This window comes from Phaseolus vulgaris, chromosome 8 (assembly GCF_000499845.2).
Source record: "Phaseolus vulgaris cultivar G19833 chromosome 8, P. vulgaris v2.0, whole genome shotgun sequence".
In the NCBI taxonomy this organism is placed as follows: Eukaryota; Viridiplantae; Streptophyta; class Magnoliopsida; order Fabales; family Fabaceae; genus Phaseolus; species Phaseolus vulgaris.
The window spans coordinates 61,356,818-61,378,486 of NC_023752.2; the positions used below are offsets into that span (position 1 = coordinate 61,356,818).

At 31.2% G+C, this 21,669-nt stretch overlaps 2 protein-coding genes across 3 annotated transcripts; one reads left to right on the forward strand and one right to left on the reverse strand.

The window, feature by feature from the left end:
• Positions 1–598: 598 nt before the first annotated feature.
• LOC137826266 (GDSL esterase/lipase At5g55050-like) lies at positions 599–5,429 on the forward strand. Its single transcript, XM_068632171.1, has 5 exons — positions 599–1,060; positions 2,408–2,547; positions 3,730–3,963; positions 4,051–4,297; positions 4,957–5,429. Exons 1-5 carry the CDS (start codon positions 814–816, stop codon positions 5,175–5,177), a joined length of 1,089 nt encoding a protein of 362 aa, XP_068488272.1. The 5' UTR covers positions 599–813; the 3' UTR covers positions 5,178–5,429.
• Positions 5,430–5,894: 465 nt separating this feature from the next.
• LOC137826265 (DNA mismatch repair protein MSH5) lies at positions 5,895–19,799 on the reverse strand. Of its 2 annotated transcripts, XM_068632169.1 has the most exons (34): positions 19,666–19,799; positions 18,591–18,622; positions 18,196–18,290; positions 17,531–17,611; positions 17,386–17,458; positions 16,746–16,809; positions 16,394–16,548; positions 16,175–16,276; positions 16,074–16,101; positions 15,970–16,001; positions 15,816–15,873; positions 15,525–15,611; positions 15,098–15,154; positions 13,630–13,731; positions 13,501–13,545; positions 13,209–13,286; positions 12,909–12,959; positions 12,742–12,823; positions 11,669–11,742; positions 11,491–11,590; positions 11,002–11,098; positions 10,840–10,929; positions 10,694–10,758; positions 10,526–10,584; positions 9,731–9,807; positions 9,545–9,631; positions 8,992–9,053; positions 8,826–8,887; positions 7,362–7,415; positions 7,177–7,262; positions 6,709–6,740; positions 6,452–6,475; positions 6,175–6,290; positions 5,895–6,082 (listed from the first exon to the last, which is right to left on the reverse strand). In XM_068632169.1, exons 1-34 carry the CDS (start codon positions 19,699–19,701, stop codon positions 5,999–6,001), a joined length of 2,427 nt encoding a protein of 808 aa, XP_068488270.1. In that variant the 5' UTR covers positions 19,702–19,799; the 3' UTR covers positions 5,895–5,998. The 2 variants fall into 2 exon arrangements, with proteins under 2 accessions (XP_068488270.1, XP_068488271.1); XM_068632170.1 differs by lacking the exon at positions 6,452–6,475.
• Positions 19,800–21,669: the final 1,870 nt, after the last annotated feature.

Here is a 21,669-nt window from a genome sequence, read left to right on the forward strand (position 1 = left end):
TTGATTTATAAATTAGTTTTTATCATTATTAAATAGTTTCTAAATTAGTATCTAATTAACATTGGTAGTTAAAACCTTGGTAGCTAATTAGATACCAATTTAGAAAATATTTAACAATAATAGAAACTGATTTAGAAACCAATTTTTTTTAATTTCGAAAATGGTTTCTAATTTAGTTACTATTGCAATTAATTATTTTGGTCTCTAAAAATTGGTTTCTATTTTATAATTGTTTTGTAGTGTATATTGTATTAATAACAATCATGACTCTTTAAACATGATTGATTCAGATGTTATAATCATGATAATTCAGAATAGTTTATATATAGTTTCATATCGTTTAGAAGTCAAGGTTAATACTAATTTAAATATTTTTTTTCTGCTACAACCTTAGTTATGTTATTTCTTGGAAGAGATCGGAACATTATAGAGTTTCAAAATATTATTAGTGAGTTATCAGAAGCAGGATTAATGAACTTTGTCACAGTTTAGTTGTTGAGGTAAAAACTAAAAACCAGACAACAAGTGTGAGAATTTTTCCTTTTGACATTGACAATATTTGTCCCATTAACATATTACACATCATTGATAATAAAATAAAGATCAGTTGCAGTGGAAGGAATATGTGCAGAATAGTGTTGCTCCACTATCTCTCACTACCATTCAATCAAATATTTGTTTTCACACACATAAACCAGAACCTTTCATCCAGCTTTAGGGTATCTTTAAATACTAATCCAACAGTTGCTACCTCCACACACCCTAAAGTCCTAAACCAGCAACAATTTGGAGCACACATAAACACCAACCAAGATGGAGAAAAAAAGTTCTGTGGGGTGTTTGTTCTATCTGATCTATGGCTTTTTCATCTTTGGTTCTTCAAAGGCTGAAATGGTTCCTGCTGTGTATGTGTTTGGAGACTCACTTGTGGATGTTGGCAACAACAATTACTTGACTCTTTCCATTGCCAAGGCAAATCATCGTCACTATGGCATTGATTTTCCTACTCACAAACCAACTGGGAGATTCAGCAACGGCAAGAATGCTGCAGATTTTGTTGGTAATTCATTCCCAAACAATCTCTAACCATTGCCCTTTCAAATGTTCATACAATCATGTCATGATTTATGCATATATATTTCAAAATCACTGCAAAGTTATGAAATTTCAACAATATATCTATGTTGGTCTCATCATGCACTTCAACTTCAAAGACACTGAAATTTTTTCAATTATACTGAATTCTGTCTTCTCAGGTAGTCTTGAACCTATATAGTTATATGTTTTATAATTTGTTTGAACTGATTCAATCTCAAATATTAATTTATGTGGTGTTATATGCATCCTTCTACTTTTATATATATATATTACTTTCAAAAATTAGATAATGGATGAAGAAATTGAGAGATGAGAATCTGATAACTAGTGATTTCATGTTAAAATTTTAGTTGACCTAATTCATCTTCAAAAGTTAGCTTATAAGAAAAGTTATTCTCACATTGTTACTTGTTTAACACATATATGGGTCTTCTGATCATAAGATTATTGGATGCTTAATCAATATCTGGCTAAAATATATATTGTTGACAGATATTTTTGGAAGGAAAATTTGTTTTCTGCAATTTTAAATTCTTCACCTGTAAGATATTCATAAAGTGAGACCCGGAAAACATTGAAAAAGAACACCAACATGTGCAGTGACAACCGAAAAGCATAAAATAGATAGTTTGGTGCACAAACTTAATAAAACTTTTGAACTTTATTATTATAAAAATAAACAGTTGACTAATATGGTTATGGCAAAAAAAACAACAATTTGGATATATAGATAAATTTTATAGCATTTTTTTTTCTCTTGGTGTCTTGATCATATGATTTATATAAGGTTAACTTTTTTCCGGTAATAAATGTTACGAAGTGGACTTTAAGCCTAATTCAATCCCATAAAACCGGTTCATGAGAATGAGGATTGCATCCACTTATATACAATGAATTAATGAGTAGATCTATAGGACAGAAATAGACTATAGGACATACTTCACAAGCAATGCATTTATCAAATTCAAAATGTATTTGCCCGCGAAAACGTTGAGATTATTTTTTCATAAGGATATTGAATAGTTACGGGTATCCTATTTGCATGAGATAAGGTAATCATGAGACCTTGACCAATATATCTAGTAGCTCGGATTATTTGTTCACTATAATTTATGAATTCAGTTACCATAAGGAACATATCATGAATAGTTCATCTCTATTCGATGTGGAATCTCCTTCAATAAAATTAAATTTTATTTATTTATTTTGTATAAGAGTTGAATCACTACTGAATAGTTCTTATTTATTTATTTATTTTCTCATAAAAAAAGTTAATGTAATAATTGTGTTATGTGGATTGAACATGCAGCTGAGAAATTGGGTTTGGCAACTTCGCCACCTTACCTCTCCCTAACATCAAAGGCCAACAAAAACAGTGCAACCTTCATGGATGGTGTTAGCTTTGCCTCTGCAGGAGCTGGAATATTTGATGGTTCTGACGAACGTTATGTAAGTCACTAAAAGTAGTTTATTTTTATTTTTTTCTTTTTTACCTTTATTCATTTATGGTGTATGTGGAAGATATGAGCCAAATAGGGTTGTGGGAATCTGACCCAGGATGGACCTGAAGTAGGCCTGGTGTTTTGGGTCCATCTTTTTGAAAGACATGGACCATTTAAATCTAGATAGGGACGTAGTTCCTTTTCTTTAGAATTAACCACATCATTAACAAATTTCATATACATGTTTTGTTATTTTTATCTTTTTTTCATACTTTATTTTAGAAGTCTGAATTTAATCTATATTATTTTCAATATTGCTTATTTATTATTTTTTATTTATCATTATCATTATCATTCTCTCTCTTCTTTCCACTCCTGTGCATATGTTATTACTTAGATAAAAATAATTTGAGAAAAAGAAAAAAAAATCCCTATTCACTACAAGAAAATCATGAAATAGAAACAATTTTTAGAGATCAGAATAATTAGTTACAATAGGAACTAAAATAGAGACCATTTTAGAAACTAACAAAAAATTTGGTTTCTAAATTAGTTTCTATTATTTTCTATTATTGTTAAATAGTTTTTAAATTGGTATCTAATTAGCAACTCAGCAACTCAGGTTTTAACTACCAATTATTTAGTTTCTAAATTTGGTAGCAAAAACTTTGGTTGCTAATTAGATACCAATTTAGAAACTATTTAACAATAATAGAAATTAATTTAGAAATCAAATTTATTTTTAGTTTCTAAAATGATATTTAATTTAGTTACTATTGCAACTAATTATTTTGGTTTCTACAATTTGGTTTCTATTTCATGATTTTCTTGTAGTGATTGTTGGTATAATATTTTTAAAATTGAAATTTTTTAAGTCTAACTCAACTTATAAATTTGATTTATATGCTATGAAAGGTCAAGTCGAAATTCTCTAAATTATACTGAAACTATATATTTATGAATGGTTCAATCATCACGTAATAAATGGCCTTATCAGTTCAACAAACTCTTATTAGAATAAATTCTAAATAAATCTAGAGAGGAAAGTTTTAAATTTAACACAACCTTTCAAATCGATGTAAGGTTTGTTGATAACATGCTCTTCATTCTATTTGCTTTTGGGCTCTATCATTTGCCCTATGACTTGTGGGGTTCTTGAACATAATATTGTCGTTTATTATGAATTCAGAGACAATCAATACCGTTGACGAAACAAGTGGACTACTACTCAATTGTGCACGAGGAAATGACGCGAGAAAAAGGAGCAGATGGTCTCCAAAAACATCTCTCAAAATCAGTTTTTGTTGTGGTGATTGGCAGCAACGACCTCTTTGCATACTTTGAGTCATCAGATCTTCGTAAGAAAAGCACCCCACACCAGTACGTGGATTCCATGGCTTTCTCACTAAAATTGCAACTGCAGGTACCACACACAATGATTGTGCTTAGGTTGTGTCATTGACTTTTTTTTTTTATTTTTAATTTCTGGAAACTTTTGAATTTTGTGTAGAGATTATACGATCATGGTGGACGTAAATTTGAGATCGCGGGAGTTGGAACACTGGGATGCTGCCCTGAGTTCAGGCTGAAGAACAAAACGGAATGCGTTGTAGAAGTAAATTACTGGTCTGTAAAGTATAATGAAGCCCTTCAATCGATGTTGATGGAATGGCAATCAGAGAATGGAGGGATAATCTACTCCTATTTTGACACTTATGCTGCCATCAACGACCTCATTCAAAGTCCAGCTTCCTACGGTATTCTCGCTTACTACCACACTATCCTTATTATATTGTCCATGATAAATAATCAAGTTATCACAACATATACACATGGGGCTAAATACAAAGATCAGGTTGAAAAACGGCAAATGGAGTTGCTTTACATACAATTGGCCATGTGGCAAAAATAATAATATTTTATTTTTATTATGGGGCCCACGAAAATATTCAAAAAAATTAATAATATTTTTTTTATTCTGGGGCCCACAAAAATATTCTGAAAAAATTTAAAATTTTGGTATTTATGTTAGATTTTGAAATTATGTTAAAAGAATTGGGTATGTATAGGAAGACTTCATCACATATTTATACTAAAAGTTAAGTGAATTTTGTGGTTACTTGACTCCACTACATTTATGATCTCTAAAAATCTGATTTAATTCACTTTCATCCACTTCATGTCAACCCCAACCAACACAAACACTCACTTGACATTTTCAAAAAAAAAATTCCTAAATCTGGTTTAGGGTTTTATTAAGGGTTTAAAAATGCAAATATTAAATAAAAGCTTGTTAAATTTTGATGTATTAAATTTAAAGCCGTTTTTATCAAAAAAAATTCTTTTAAAATTATTAATTGATATCTTTAAAAAAAATATCGGATTGTAATTAAAAAGAGTTGAAATCTGTTTTCAGGATTTAGTGAGGTAAAAGGTGCTTGTTGTGGACTAGGGGAGCTGAATGCCAGGGCTCCCTGCCTGCCATTGTCAAACCTTTGTCCTAATAGACAAGATCACATCTTCTTTGACCAATTCCATCCTACGGAGGCAGCTTCTCGTATATTTGTTAACAGACTTTTCGATGGTTCTTCAGCTTACGCATCTCCCATTAATATGAGACAACTAGTAGCAGCCTGAACTTCATCATTCATTAACTCTTCAATCACATTTTTTTCTCTCTTTTTTCTAACTCCATATTAAAAGTCGAATAAGCATAAGATAGAATAGTGATCGCCCATTTAGAAATGTTTACCATGACTCAATTAAAAGTTTGATCTTGGACAACATCTAAATTTGATTCTATTTGTTTTACTTATTTTGAGTGGTGCATTGATCCTATGACTGATATATTTTTAATTAAATGAGCTTATGTAAGATTTATTCCTTTGACTGGGATGTTTATTGTTTTAAAGTTAGAAGGATTAGGTAGGTTAGAAGGAGTTTTGAAGTACTGTTGTGTTATCATTATGTATAAGGGTTGAGTCACCCTTAAAGTAGTTCATATTAATTTATTTTTTCTTGCCGATAAAAAAAAGTCGAATGGGGGTGGAAAAATAAAATCCCAGAGCCAGGCTTCATGAAAAATGATCTTTGGTTAGCCAAATATGCATTATGTTACTTGGAGTGGATGACATATCTAAATTGGCACAACATGAGATGAAGGTGCATTCCTGTGAGAAAGATGGTGTAAGTCTTAACCTAACAGACTTCTGATGAAAATCCTATCAGTTATGTTTATATATGATTGAATCTATTCACTCTCTAAACTTTGCACATGCAACTAATTTTTTAGCTTGCCGTTGATAAACAATGTAAAAGACTCTGCTATAGGAAGATATAATTCTCCAAAAAGGATGCTCAATAAAAATGTATGCAACTCATCTCGGTATAAATGTTATACCATCGCACATGGCATCGCAATAATTCCTTCGAAAACGACCAACAGATAAGACTTTCACTCACGATAGAGAAAATATATCTTCAAAGAAAAGTTTTAAGTCGCCTTTTTCAATATCGAATTCCAACAATTTATCCATGGCATCCTGCATTCCATTCGGAAATATAAATAAACATATATGAGGGTAAACAGTATCCAAAGCTATAATTTGACTTATGTATGAAATTAAAATTTCACCTTGTATTGACGATCTTGGGCAGAGATGTTCTCATTGCATAACCGCTCGACATGATTATTATTTGAAACAGCATCCAACACAGCAGCTGCTCTTTTTACGATTTCCTCAGGTACACCTGCAGGAACGGTGCAGCTTGTTTCATTTCAAGGAAAGAAAAAAAAACAGAAAACAAAATATGCTTAATTTATTTTTTTATAAAAAAGAAAAGAATGAACAATATGCGTGTGTATTTTTTATCAGGAAATATCATTTTTAAGCAGCAGTTTTGTTAATTACCAGCAAGCAGTGCACAATGCAGCCCTGCAGGATTCCAAAAACCGAACACATCATTTTCATTGGTATTTCAATTGATATTGCAAAAAATGTTAGTAACACACTCTTCAACACATTTTTAAAGACACTTCTCTGTGCTGGAATTTATTAAAATTCACCAAATGATGTATTACAGAATGTGTTTAACATCATTCCTTTATTGTTTTAGAAAGTATATCTCTAATATTCTAGACATAACATACTGAATAAGGCAAGCATACCGTAGCTATGATGCGCATGTCCAGGGACAAGCCTGCAACAAAAATGATAATAACAAAGATGAAATCTCCTCGAAAAGCAGACCCACTACAATTCTATACTATCTCAATAGTATAGACAAAGTACAAGGGCAAAGTACAATGAAAGCTCCTCTGCCTAGGGCATTGCATAGACCAAATACTATCATCATGTGCATATTTTAATGTTCAGGATGAGCCCACCGAAATAGATGCAAGCTTAAATATATAATTTTTGGAAATCAGTTTTCCATCTCTGGTCTTAGACTAAAAAAATTGCATCTATTACATTAACTTTTTTTAAATACAACACATGTTTGTTATAATGTCGGATCAAGTGAAGTACAATAGCCTTCCTAATATCCATCAAGTCCTTCTTTTGACATCAAATAACCTTAGGATGGTAAATATAGTTCTTTTAGCATACTGCATGGCAGAATCAACAAAACATACCTGTATAAAAATACAATGTCGTCGATATATGTGGAATTGTCGTCAGGCCTCAGTATACTCATTGTGTAAAACTTAATCTGCTCAGACTGAAATAGTTTCAAAGGAATTAAGTTTATGGTTACTCAACCGAGGAGTTCAAATACTTGAAACTCCTTGCACAAGTATAAGTGTATGCACTAAATAACCTTGGTCAAGGATTGTCCATGCAATAAATCCATGAGATGAGTGCACAGAAAAACCTACAAAATTTGCAGAACAAATGACAGTTAAAATCTATATGAGAAACTGTATCTAGTCATTTCACCAATTGTGATTATATTTTTGGATTACAGTTCGACTCTAGGTTCTGACTTAATACTTCAGCTTAATAAAATTTCCTGAGAATTTGTTTTTCGATAACAATGTCCGAAAAACCGAATGCTTGCCGGTTAATTAAAAAAAACAACAAAACTTAATTATATATCTTAACATTTAACTATCATTATTATACCATTTACTACCCACGCTTTTTAATCTCTAGGAATGGTCAGACGAGCCAAGTTGACTGATTCAGTCTAACATAAGTTACCTAAAAAATTATATGGATTTGACCTATTTTGTAAAAGAGCTATAATTTGTCAGTGTAACCTGACTTCATTTTGAGTTAACAGATAATTTTAACTTGCTTAAAAAATATTAAATAAAATAATATGTATTTTTAAAATTTAAATCTTTGCGAACCTTGACACTGATTACATTCATTTGACACTGAAATAAATTATTATTTTTATTATAAATAGTATTTTATTCTTAAAAACAATTATAAAATAGTTTTGTAAAGTAAATTTTACTATTTGCCTTATCAAACAAACTTTATTCTAAACTTAAACCTATCACAAAAATCTTAAACTCTAAATCAACTAAGTTAAAAATACTTAACTCAATGTAATTCACAGTTTCTTTTTGTCAATTGACTTAACTCAATGTTAAAAATGACTTAACCTGTTTTTCAAATATTTCATGTTAATGAATAGTACTGAATATATTTTGACAATTATATGTTTTACCATCATGTTCTTTAATTTTCATGCATTTTACCATTTTGCTAAATGGGTAACACTATGATGAAGTATCACCAAAGAAAATGAAATGACATCAAAACGGCTTAATTTTGCAAAAGCAAAAAATAATTGACACCTGCTTTTCCAAAACCAACCTTTTCGACAATTATTTTTAATACTAAAATATTTAATTAAAATATTGAATAAAATTTATTATACAATGTTGTAAGATGGTAGTATAGATTTACAGGGATTGTTAACATATTAACACATAACAGCAACAATTTTTTATTCTGACACATCAGCGTATAAATATATAATGATGTGTAAAATATGCAAAAATTAAAAAAAATATAATTTTAAATGTACCAAAAAAAGATTATTTAATGTAATTAAGAAAAATGACTATAGTTGAAAGGTAAAATAACAGAAATAGACTTGTAAAGGAATACTCAAAAGATTATAGACATGAGACGACGGCAACTGGAAGCATAAAGATGTTCATCACAAGAAAATGCTGCGAAGCATGCTGCTCAAAAAATGATATTGTAAATCCTGAAAAGTTGAATTAATACACACATTATATAATTTCAGTAAAAGAGGTTAAACCTTTGGAGGTTCATGACACGTGACAAAGTGATTTATGGTTCCAGCAAGTAGACCAACGCCATCTGAAAGGAAGATTAAAAATCGAAGCTAAAAACTAGCATCTGCAATAAGCACACACATTCCATGTATTTATGATTTAGACACTCTAAACACTGGAGAAACAGACCTTCTGTAAGAGTGCCTTTACCAAATTCATCCACCAAACACAGAGATTGCGAAGTAGCATGCCTGTAGATTTTCTATGCATTAAAAAATAATATAGACATATACACACACATTATCCTTTTAGTAAACTGTAAATTAGCTTAGAACCCTCCGTTTATTTAATTGTTCATATATAATGTTTGATCTTTCAAAAATTCTACGTTTTAGTCTCTATGTTTTTCAATATTTTAGTCCTTGTTGGTTAGTTTTTTGGCAGTGTAAACCACCACAAAATAGAGATATAAGAATTAAAATATAAAAATTTGTTAAAAATAAAAAATAAAAAATAAAAATAAAAAAATAGATTGAAAATATAAAGCTTTTAGGTGGAGGTTAAAATGAAAAGTTAACTCTGGTATAGAAACCAAATGGTTAACTAAAACAAACGAGTGATATGGAAGATAGAGGCATCCTGCACCATAGTCCAGATGCTAGGAGGTTATACAGATTTTTCCTATGACCGTTCTATGTTAAATGTAATGGAGATAGCCTCATTAGCCTTTTTCTTAGAATACCTGAGCATCATCCCTATTTGATGTAGATCAATCATAAATGTTGATTGTTCAGCTGTCATAAGCCTGCTTCCCGTTGCACAAAATATTCTAAAATACCTCCCCCCAAAAACAGGAAATAAAAAACGATTAGCATTCAACAGTGTAACTCCTGTTTCATAAGGGACGCGATTCATGAGAAAATTATACCTATCTGTTAGACCCACAGTTGCTGCATCAGCTGGCACAAAACTACCAATGTGGGAGAGAAAAACAATTATAGCAATCTGCAAAATACTTCTCATTACTTTATAAATCTCAGAGCAACAAGGAGCAAGGTCAGTAACATCATGTAGTGGCCAGACGTTAGAGTGTATGTTAAGGAATCAACTATTTGAAGAACTGCAATTTCGAAGCCAATATATTTTGTAGTCTTCAACACAGTGCCTTAAAAAAACCCTTGAAGCTGGAAAGGTGGATAAGCACAAGCTCATCACATGAAACAATAAAAATGTTAAGATTTCGTTTTACTTTGAGATAATCATACAAAAATAAGACATTAAAAAATGTTATTTTTTAGTATAATATTTTTATTTTATTTTTTTGATCGGCATTTTTTTTTAGTATAATATAATATAGCGCAAATTAATTTTATTAAGTTGTGATTTCATGTATATGCTATTGTATTCACCAAATTATATAATAAATTGTTAAATAATAATAATACCATTAAGTAATTGTTATCCCGAAAATACATGCTAATTAATTTTTTTTTCAATAGAATTAGAGAAAAAAATTGATTGAATGTCAGGAACATAAAAATGTGCAAAACCCAAATAAATAAAAAAATCAGATGAAAATTAACAATTGTAGTGTTTTGGTTGTCAGACCAGATGAATATTAGCAAGCAGAAGTTGAGAACTCGGCATAGTTGCTATTTTAAAACAGTACAATCAATATCCTGCGGAATAGATGTCCCAGAAAGATAAAGAACTAATAACTGACCTGCTTTATATAGATACTTTTTCCAGAAAAATTAGGACCAGTGATGATATTTATTCTTCCTAACGTAAAGAACAAGGGAAGAGGATTAATAACAAAATAATTTGATCAAAATGGACTTCAATAATATAAGTTGGCTAATATCAGTTATGTATGTGTACAGCTATTTACCATCATGAAGAATATTAGTGTCATTAGGAATAAATGTGTCTACCGTCATTTCCTGCAAAACATGCCTACAAACAAAACCAGTTTTTATCAGTAACCATATCAATGATTCTTCAATAGGTTCTTATATATAACCAGATGATCTGAACCTTCCATTTTTTATATCAAGCAAATTTTCTTCAGTCAACGAGGGCCTGACGTAGTTGTTCTGCCGTGCAATCAATGCCATTGACAAAAAGCTGAAACAAAATTATTAATGATAAAAAAATGTATGAGCAAGCACCAGTTATTACATCGACAATTTATCTTACCAGTCCAGCTCAGCTGCAAAAGTTGCCACCTTTATCAAAAGGGTATGGAACATCAATATACGGGAAAACAAATCTCTGGTGATTGCCCTCTCCATATCTTGAATAAAAGAACTCACAAATAAGTAAGATTTGCACCAAAGACCAAGCGTTATAACTTTTGAAGGCAAACTCAAAATTATCTATTACGTCTCATAGCTCCTACGGTAAAGTCTACCGCAGAAGCTGTGTCAAGGAATTCCACAATTTTATGAAAATTTAATTTCTTACAATACGTGTATTACTGCGTCTTTATATGCATTTGTTTCTCCATATGCAACTCAACGTGATTGAGCCAAAGTCATAGATTGGCATTAAACTCGGTTCAACATAGAGAGTTTTTTCATTTCAAGGTTAGAGCATGTTACCAGTCTGGACAAAGGCTTGGCTACTTACTTCAAAGCAAATAAATAAATACAAATCAGGGAACTATCAAATATATGCTTAAAATACCTAGAATTTTATGGTGAATATCTCCCAGCAGACTATCCAATTCTCGTGTCTTCGGCGTACGATAAAAGTATCTTTTTGTCTCTCCATCTGTGTCACAAAACTGTATTTGAAATGACTACCACGAAATATAATATATTAATTATGTAAATCACTTGACCGAGTGCAATCACCAACATACTGCGTATTCCCAATCTACAAGTGTCTCCAGAGTGGTTTCTTCAGGTTTTTCTTCAAAGATACACATTAAATAACCTACAGTAGACAAAAAAAAAAGATATGCATTGTGCAATAATAAGATATCCAGTGTTGTTTAATAGCCAAAAAAGATTATGCAATGAAAAAAATGTGAACTAGTGTTCGTCAAACAGCCAAAATAGCAGGACACCGCCACCCTGCCATTGTGTGGCAGAAATCCAGCAAATTACTATTTGAGACACTTGGAGTAAAGGATTCCTCGTTGTGGCAAATGGTTGTTGCAAGTATTAGAATCAAATATAATTAGACATTGATGATGCATTAATATCTATCTATTCTAATGAGCCTCACAATACATCTGAAACATCAATGTCTAGTTTTTATGGACTTGAAGTCTCTATTCGAAGATCTCACATTGCATCCGAAACATCAATGTCTAGTCCTAATGGACTTGAATCCTCTGTTCGGAGATCATTGAGAGTGTCTAAAAACCTTCTTACTTGTCTGAGTACGTGTGTTCTAGCACCTCACATACTTATCCCATTCAGAATTTTAATTCTCTAAACAAACTCAATCCAAATTACAAAACCTTTATCAATCAAATTTTCACTACTTATGAACACCTCAATTCTATTATCGAGCAATGCCTTACCTTGAATGGACCATTTATATGGCTCAAGAGATTAAGCCTTTGGAAAATAATGACAGTCGGTCTTAGGTTCCTTTACCTGAAGGCAATACTACTTAGAATGCAAATGAGTTTTCAAATTGAAATACAACAGTGATAGTTTAGTCAATAGATACAAAGTTCGGTTGATAGTCAAAGGCAACACACAACAAGCTGGAATTCATAAAGAAATTGTTTCTATATTTGAATCCGTGACAAACCCAGTCACCATGATAAATGGAAGAATTAAAACTAAACATAATCATATTTACAGGACTAAACAATGTTTAATGCTTATTATTAAATGTACTTCATAAAGATCGGGCAATGCAACGACCCATTACCACATTTTATGGATACAAATGTAATTCAGAGTCAGATCTACCTACCTATTTGCTGTATATAAACAATACACGGAACACGCTTGTCTTTGCATAGAACGGGAAGTTCAGCCAATTCCAATGATGAAACCTACAAAAAATATGTATCATGATGAAAATATTTATATATATATATATAATTTTTCTGATCAATTAAAATTTACACAAAAAGCCACCTCTTCCAGAAATTCCGGCATTTCCTCATATATTTGCCTCAGCTCATCCAACTACAAAATACCGAAATTATCCAGTCTCATAAATTAAACCTTAGACACGGTAAAGACAGTTTAACCAATGAAAATAAATTTTTATCTATGGACTAATTTGTCTGCTTAGAATATCATCCTACCAGGCACGTGAGTGAAGAGACAATTTGAACAACACATATTTCAACTTGAGTGGCATTTGCATACTATCTAAATTCATTACATTCACACACTAAGGCGAAGAAAAGGAACTAGAACATTGGGTTTAACCTCGTCACAGAAACCTTCTTTCACCACCGTCGCATATCCCTTCTCTTTAGTTCTATTTAAATCAATAACACCAATTACCTGCACAAGCCATAATCTAAACAAAGGGAAAACTGCTATCGGTTTTATCCAAAGAAATTAAATAAATCTCCCGATTGAATTGACATTTAAGATGGTTCGTCTGACTCCACCAGTTCAGAAAATCAGATGCTTTTAAAGCATCAAGGCACATTGTATGCAATTTCTTTTTCTTGTCTTTCTCATACTTAATAGGAGACAAACAAATAAAACTTACCAGTTCATAGACATAACCAAGTTCTGCTGTTATGCATGAACTAGCCTGCAGTGATGTCACTCATCAAAAGTGAAACCATTTAAGCTAGAATGTATACAAGTGCACTTGAATAGAGCATATATGCAATACCTTCTCAACAATATCCAAGTTTAAATACTTCAATTCTTCACGAAGGCCTTCTGAAATTCCAACTTCAAAAATCTTGTTTACATGCAACAGCGCACAAATACTCTACAAATGATATGAACATAAAATCAGTACGGAAGCCCCAAAATGGAATTTTCGCTGCAAAGGAAAGTATATTATATTGTTATGAACATCTATGAATAAACGTATCTCCTCTCCATTTCCACAACTCGTGTAAATGGATTTCTTAAATAAACAGTGCCCAATATGGAAACAAAACCTTGATATTCTTTTTTCCTTAGCTGTATTTTTATGCACGTGAACTACAACAACATAGAATACACTCATATAACAAAAATAATGGATAAACCATAAAACTATGAAAAAAGATCCCATCCATATTTTTTAATATACAATTAATTATATAATTTTTTTAAAAGACAATAATCTAGGATGACGCATCCTCTTGATGTGGAAATAGAAGTTAGACTATGTTTGGATTAATAGTGTCGAAAACTATGTTAATTATAGTCATCCTTGACCCGTCTTATTTACATCTTTGGGCTGCCTTGATTGCAGCATTGAAGGGGGCATTTTTAGTCTCGCCTCACCAAGAGATTTGGCTTATAAAAGTTGCGCAATCTTTACTTTACAAACTGACTTGGTAGGATTGTGCTAGGCCTAAACTTCAAATTGTAAGAAATGCCAGACAATAGATTGGAGCAAAACGAAATGAAATACCTGGCTCCATTGATTAGATTGTTTAAAATGGGATGGAATAAAACAGAACATGATGAAATACATTCCAATTTACATCCCATTCCATTCAATACTCCTATTTAACCTCCATTCCAATTTTGGGATATATGAGACAGAACTATTCATTTTGTTCCAGTCCATTATAAAAATATCCAAACAACAAATTGTTAACTTTATCCCATTCTATTTGGTTTCATCCTATTGTATTTGACTCTGTTAGATATTTAAACATAATGAAAGCTATTGCTTTGCTAATTTTATGCATTGACCTATCATTTACCGGACTTCTTATTATTTAACTAGTTCAACATTTTGCCCACCTCTTCAACAACAAAACTAACACGGGCTGAACATTACCTGCCTTCATTCGCAACAGTTTTTTATCTTGTCATTTTTCAATTTTCATGCAGCAAGATTTCTTCGCTTTTAATCAGTGACAAGAAAAGACAAGCAGAAAATAGCAACAATTTGAGAACGGGAAGAGGATAATATTTGTTGCCTTTGATTTCTTCTTTTAACTTGTAATATACAAAGAAAGTGTTTCGAAGTTTACAATTTTTTAAAGGCCATTGGGGGTCATGTAAAACTAAATTCAAGGAACAGAACAACGTAAATTTCTTTTAATATGTAGAAGCAGACGTGAATTTTAATAGGTTAGAGCACAAGGAAATATGACTATTGGAAACTAGAAAAGCATAAAAGAGAATTTTACCTTCAGAAGAGCTGTCCAATCAGAGCTAGCGCACGTAAAGCTTGGAGAGTCAAATTTCTTTAATGATTGATTAAATCTTCAAAAAGTGTTAGTACGCAAATAATACAGCCTTTTGCTTCGAAAAGGAACATCACATTCATAATTGCACTAAAACAGACTGACACATCTTCAAAAAATACTTGTATTGCATGCTCCCAAGATAAAAATAGATTTTCATTGCATTTTGTGATAGTTAAAATATCATGTTTTACCAAAATTTAATGAGCATACATCATGCTCTTTTTAATTATTTATTTGGTCCAAGCAAAACATAATCTATAAAAGAGAATTTCAAGAATAGACAATGAACATAGAGTCAGATGTGCAGAAGAACAAGAAAACAAAATTTATTAGAAACAGGGATGAGAGAGGAAGAGACATTTCATACCTTCAGCAAGTGGGGGATATCCTTTACAGATTTCAAGGTTTCCCGTAATGAAGCAACTAATTCTTCTGAACGTAGAAAAAAAGATATCTACTTCCCATCAAAGAAAAACATCAGTTTTCATTATTATATGATAATTTGTTGAAGATATGTAGTGAATAGATATCTAATAGACAATCCATCACCAAAGGGACTATAGTTAAATTAAGTAAAATTTTCTATTAACCTGAAATTTGGATTATACAGACTAGTAAAGCCTAATTAGACCATACATACTAGACCATAGAAGGATACACAATTTAAACGGTAGTTTAGCACTTCAAGATCAAGAATAGGCCTTAAGAACCAATTTCTGAAAAGGGGAAAATATGTGAGAAAAATGTCACCATAAGCTCTGAAGTTTAAGAGATGAGTACATCGCATTCTCACTGTTTTTTATTCATGTTACCTCAAAAGACGTCTACCCATCGGAGTCACACACTGCATACAGGACAAATGATTAATCCTATATGACAAGAAATTAGCACACACTATTCAAACAACTCAACAAACCTTATTCATCATTCCAAATACTGAAAACCTGCAATTAAGACATTGCCTTAGATATTTACATATTGTTAAAGTAAAATACTTAAGATTAAGCAAATAACTACCCTTCTTTGGCTCTACCAATTCCCATGTGGCTTGGGTGCTTGTCTATTTGGAATATTTGTAATGCTTCATGAGCTGCTGCATCAAGTTTGAGAAAGTTATTTCTGTATCACCGTAGTAAAGGACAACCTTTGAACTCACATTTTCTCCTTTCAAGTTTCAAACAGCACAAAGAATAACGTTTTGCCTACTAACACTGAGCAAAATAAGTATAAGGATACAGTGAAATTTCTGCAACAGAATGAATTGAGATTGATGTATTTCCAGATTCTTTTTGTTCAAGAGTGTCTACAATCCTTTCATTCTCTAATATTGCAAGAAGGCCACCACTAGCACGAACCTGTACTTCACTTCCCATGTCCATCATGGAACTCAGCTGCAGTTGTAACAGAGAGGAGAAAAAGGGGAATGCAACAGCCATAGTAATTGAAAGGACAAAAGATTTTTCCATACAAAACTTGTTATAATATAAGCAACAATTAATTAGAACAAATAATTATTCCATTACTAATTTAAGCATGTGCATTTATAATTCTAAGATACTAAGACGATGGTCGATGGTTTCAAACTCACATAGTAAATCCTCTCCTTCACATTTAATCCATCATCCATCCCCGCCACTCGCAGGTAAATTAATCTGTAAAATAAGGATTCTGGGAGTAAACGTGATAAAATACTGAAATTGCAGCACACTTTTACTTTTTTTTTCCTTTTTATTTGATAAAAAGGAGTTTACATATCACCAAATAAAATATGTCATACAATAGCCTCCACCACAAAACAAAATGGGCATGCTGAATAAAACAATAAAAAAAATTAAGAGGTAAATTGTCAAGACTTTTGCTCAACCCTTTCACTGAAGCAGAACAGTCAAAACAATAAAAACTTTTCAAGGTTAAAGAGAGAAGCAATGATGGCAATTGTGTGATAAAAAAAGATGACCCCAATTTCAAAGAGAAGGTAAGTTCCTAAATCAACAGTTACTTTTGTGTGTGGATGTGTTATAGACAGGATAAGTTTTAAGCATTCAATGAAAACCGTACATACATAAAATACAAAAGTATAAAAATAGATCAAAGTATGATATCAAAATTTAGAATCAGAAAGTCCACACAACAATATCCATCAATAATTCAAATATTCAATATATCATCCTGTACACTGCAAAAGATTAGACTAAGAATTCTCTTTAAGATCTTAGCGGATGCAATACCTATGCCATGCTTGCTCGTAGCTGAATATAGAACTTTTAACAAGCTTTACTGTAGGAGACTCAGCTACTCCATCTGCGTAACTTCAATGGGTCAAGGGTTCAAATACTAGTCTTTTGTAACTTAATCGCATTAAGGGCTTCCTACCCTTTTGTTGCAGATCAGACAAGAAGGATTCTTCACTTTTAGTGCTTGTGTAAATAACCAAAGGGTTTGCTTGATATTTCACTGCACCAGATATTCAAATCAAAAGACATTCATTTACTAGAATTCATAACAAGTAAAAGAAATATTCATCGTAAAGTCATTAGGGGTATATGAAGCACAATATTGAAACTTCTATCGAAAGACAACATATCTATGCTGAGTCTCAAGTTTCAACTTTGATTCCACATGGCACCAAGGAGGAACAGCAAAACCGAGGATTGCATTTGGATTAACTTTCTTAGATCATGAAATCTACTTTAGAGTTAAAGTTTAAATAAAATGCTTAAAATTGAAGTTGAAGTTGTTTGGCAATTTTATAACTTTTAGCTTTAAAACTTTTTGGATATGTTCTCGGACTTGGAATTTGAACTGGTGAAAGAGAAAACAGAACTGCTACAGTTGATATAACTAAGATTTCTTGCTCTATGCTTTATTTATTTAAAGGGGGAGAAAACTCCTTTTAATTTTAGAGAATTTGTAGAATTATGTTTAGCACAACACAACACAACTTCTCCTTTTAAGGAGGATAGAAACCAAAAACAAGCTGTGCAAATTACTGCCTAAAACTGAACTCAAGATCAACAATGATAAGAAAGAAATCATACCCAGATCAATAATTGGAAAACCTTTGTCACCATCATCCCAAACTTCAAGTACATAAAGTTGGCGAAGGGTGGAATCATAATAAGAAACTCCTATTCTGCATTTGAGAAGAAAAAATAAGGTGGAATACATGTAGCAGGAACAAGCACATTAAGCTGCACAAACCTCTCATAATTATGTAACCATTTTTTGGCAGTCAAAATTACAACATTACACATTATATTTTATTTCCAATGTTTCTGAAACAATTTGCCACTTAATTTCAAATATCCTTCATGCAACATCATTCTTCACACGATTTCACTCCCAGTGCTAGGAAACTATCACTTTGTTTTTGCACCAAACAATTTTATGCAATATTGGACAACAGATATGTGAGCTATTAAAAGAAGCTTACCTATGACCATTTAGTATGCAAGCCATGTAAACCTGTAAAAAGTCCAAATTTTCCAATCAAGGACTGAGATGGCAGTGAAGCAAATCTATCATTTAAGTAAAAAAGTTACAGGAACCAACAATTGAAACTGAGCAGTCTTCAATTCATAATCCTAAGAAATTGTTTATGACCATATGGTTAAGATATGGTTAAAGCCTTTTCCCACTAGGCTAATAAATATTAAAAATATCACTCTAATTTTATCATGTAGTTATAAATTTACTCTGCATTTAATTAAAGTTATTGCTGAGAGACCTCATCCTATGACAGTATTCAATTTAAATTACACTATTACAAAACTTGTTTACCAGATAACCCTTAAATTTAATGTTTTCGCCAGTTTCTTTCTTCTAATATGAAACCTCCTATATAAAACTCATTCATATTACGTAAATTTATTCAACACAAATTTGAGAATATTTGTAAGCTTATCCCCTGATGTTTTGTCTCTATTTTTTCAAGATATTAATCTACTCCATTTCTCATTATGCTAACCACCTCCTTATCAGCTTGCAATGCATTATAAAACCCAAAACACTTGCACTAATAGTAAGTAAACAAAGTTCTATATTAATAGAAATCACGTCATGAAATCGGAACTCATTTTTCCTAAACTTGACACTTCTAGTAACTGGTAAGATAGAAGCACTCTAAACCGGTGCAGACAAGGGCATGTCTCCTGTCATTGATGACTGATAATTATCCATCGCTATCATGCACTAGGCTTGAATTCTATTTCCATAACAAATCTAGCTAGAATAACAAAACAGTTTAAAAGTCATTAGAGAATCAAAGATCGAAGTGTTACTCATTTGAAGCTACTATATCTGTAAAGATTAATCATGAGAATGTTTTGACACAATCGATTCAAGCTTCAACTTCAGTGAATCAATTTTATCCAACAAAGTTCTATCCTAAAAAATGTAGTAATCTGACTATCCGTAGAGAACGGTGGCGCCATTTAAGTTTTTAGCTAATCGATCTAAAACGTAATAGGAAATCGAAGTTTTCAGGCAAATTTGTATGAAAGGTGGACCTGAGGAACGGCATCGATCTCGTCCATGTCCTCCATTTTCAGCTATCTCGATTCTGCACTGCTGAGCAAACCAGCGAATGAACAGAAACCCAAATGCAACCAGAATTTGAGCGCGCAAAATTCAAAACACACCCTCTCCCTTTATATAGAGACACGGAAAATGTACATCCCATTTTCGTAATTAGGCAACTATTCATACGACGTCGTTTCGTTTGCTTTGTTGGCTGTCAAACATTGCTCGATTAAAAAATGAGTTTTGTTTACGGTGGAGAAACGAATAGTAACACAAGGATCCTTCTATTATTCCTCATCTTTTATTTATTTATTTTTTTATCAAATCAATTAAATTATATAATTTAAAAAAATATTTCTCACATAGTTTCATTATTTTCTGAACTTATGTCTTATTTATTCTCATCTTCTATATTTTATTTTTCTCTAAATCAAACACTTTCTTAGAGTGCGTGTGAATTAAATTTTTTATTTGGTTGGATAATTATGATGGCATTAAATGAAACTACTATTTTACTACTGAACATAACAGTTGTTTTCAAATTTTATATATTACCTTTATTTTTAAAATACTAAAATATTATTTTAATTTAGTGTATATAAAAAAAAATCAAGTTTTGAATTTTTGATGCCAAAGCTCAAAATAACACGTGTTTTCTTATTTTATTTTCATATCGTATTAACTAAAATCTATCTCAAACAAATATCTTCAAAATTCTTACTTTGTACGAACGACTAAACATACCTCGATAAATTTTTTAAAAACTAAAGTTTTTTTAAAATATAGATAATAAAAAAATATATAAATAAAATAAAAGGTGAGTGTGAGTGTATGTATCATTTAATACAAGTATTTTATTTACTGGTGAACTTTTTTCATTTTCAGTAATGACAAAATAAATACATTTTGTATTATCGTTTATATTTTAATGAATTATGTTGTTCTTATTAAAATGTATACTGGAAGCGCGACGCATGAGATGATTAAATTGTGTAGCTATAAATAATATTTTTAGTCCACTAAAATTGTGTTTAACAAATTATTTCTTAAAATAATAACTACATATAATAAAATAAGATAAAAATAATAATCAGTGTGTCAAAGTTATCAAACTTTTATAATTTTAAAAAATCATATAAAAATGTAAGCGTACATACGTATTTAGTTTGAACTTTTTAATATATTTAATATTAATTTTGCTTCCACTATAAAATTAGTAATTTATTGTCTTCATAATTTCAGTATATAATGTGACAGCATTAAAAAGAAAAGCAACGCACAGACCCCCTGCACACGCACCATTTTTTTCTTCTTTTTCTCTCTCTCTCCATATTCTCTTCTCTCCCTCTCTCCTAATTTTCTTTTTCCCAATCTTCATCTATTTTAGAATCTGATCATACCACGCGCTGTAGCTGAGGAGTTAAGGAACATTTCTACCCGATCAGATTTTCAAACAGAGTAAGTTCATTTTTACTCTAAATATCCTTTGTTCTCTGTTTTTCCTTAGGATTTAGTCATCAATCTTGATGGGGTCAGTTGAGAAGTTTAATCCTCTCAACTTATTCTATTATATACTGAAATTTTGTTCTGTTTGGATAATTTGCATTAGGCCCGTAAATCTTTAAGCTTATCCAAACGATGGGGAATAAAATTCTAAAAGTTGCTTGGAAAGCTAAATTTAATTTTTAATAGAACCCTAGGTTAGAAGATCTGGATGTGGAAGGGACGTGGTCCCAATATTCAATTTCTCTTGCAGGGATGTTGTGTGTTTATATATATTGGTTTGTTTGTTTATATATGATTTAAGTTGTGGAAATATTTGATTTTGATGATTTAGTATTAAAGTGTTATTTTTTTTATGTCAAATAGACTTTTGAATATTTTGGATCACTTTTTGAATGATATTGTATGACGAAATGGTATGGAATTGAATTCATACATTTGGGATAATGTATGGACTGATGTTCATTGTGTATTAAGTATTGATGTCG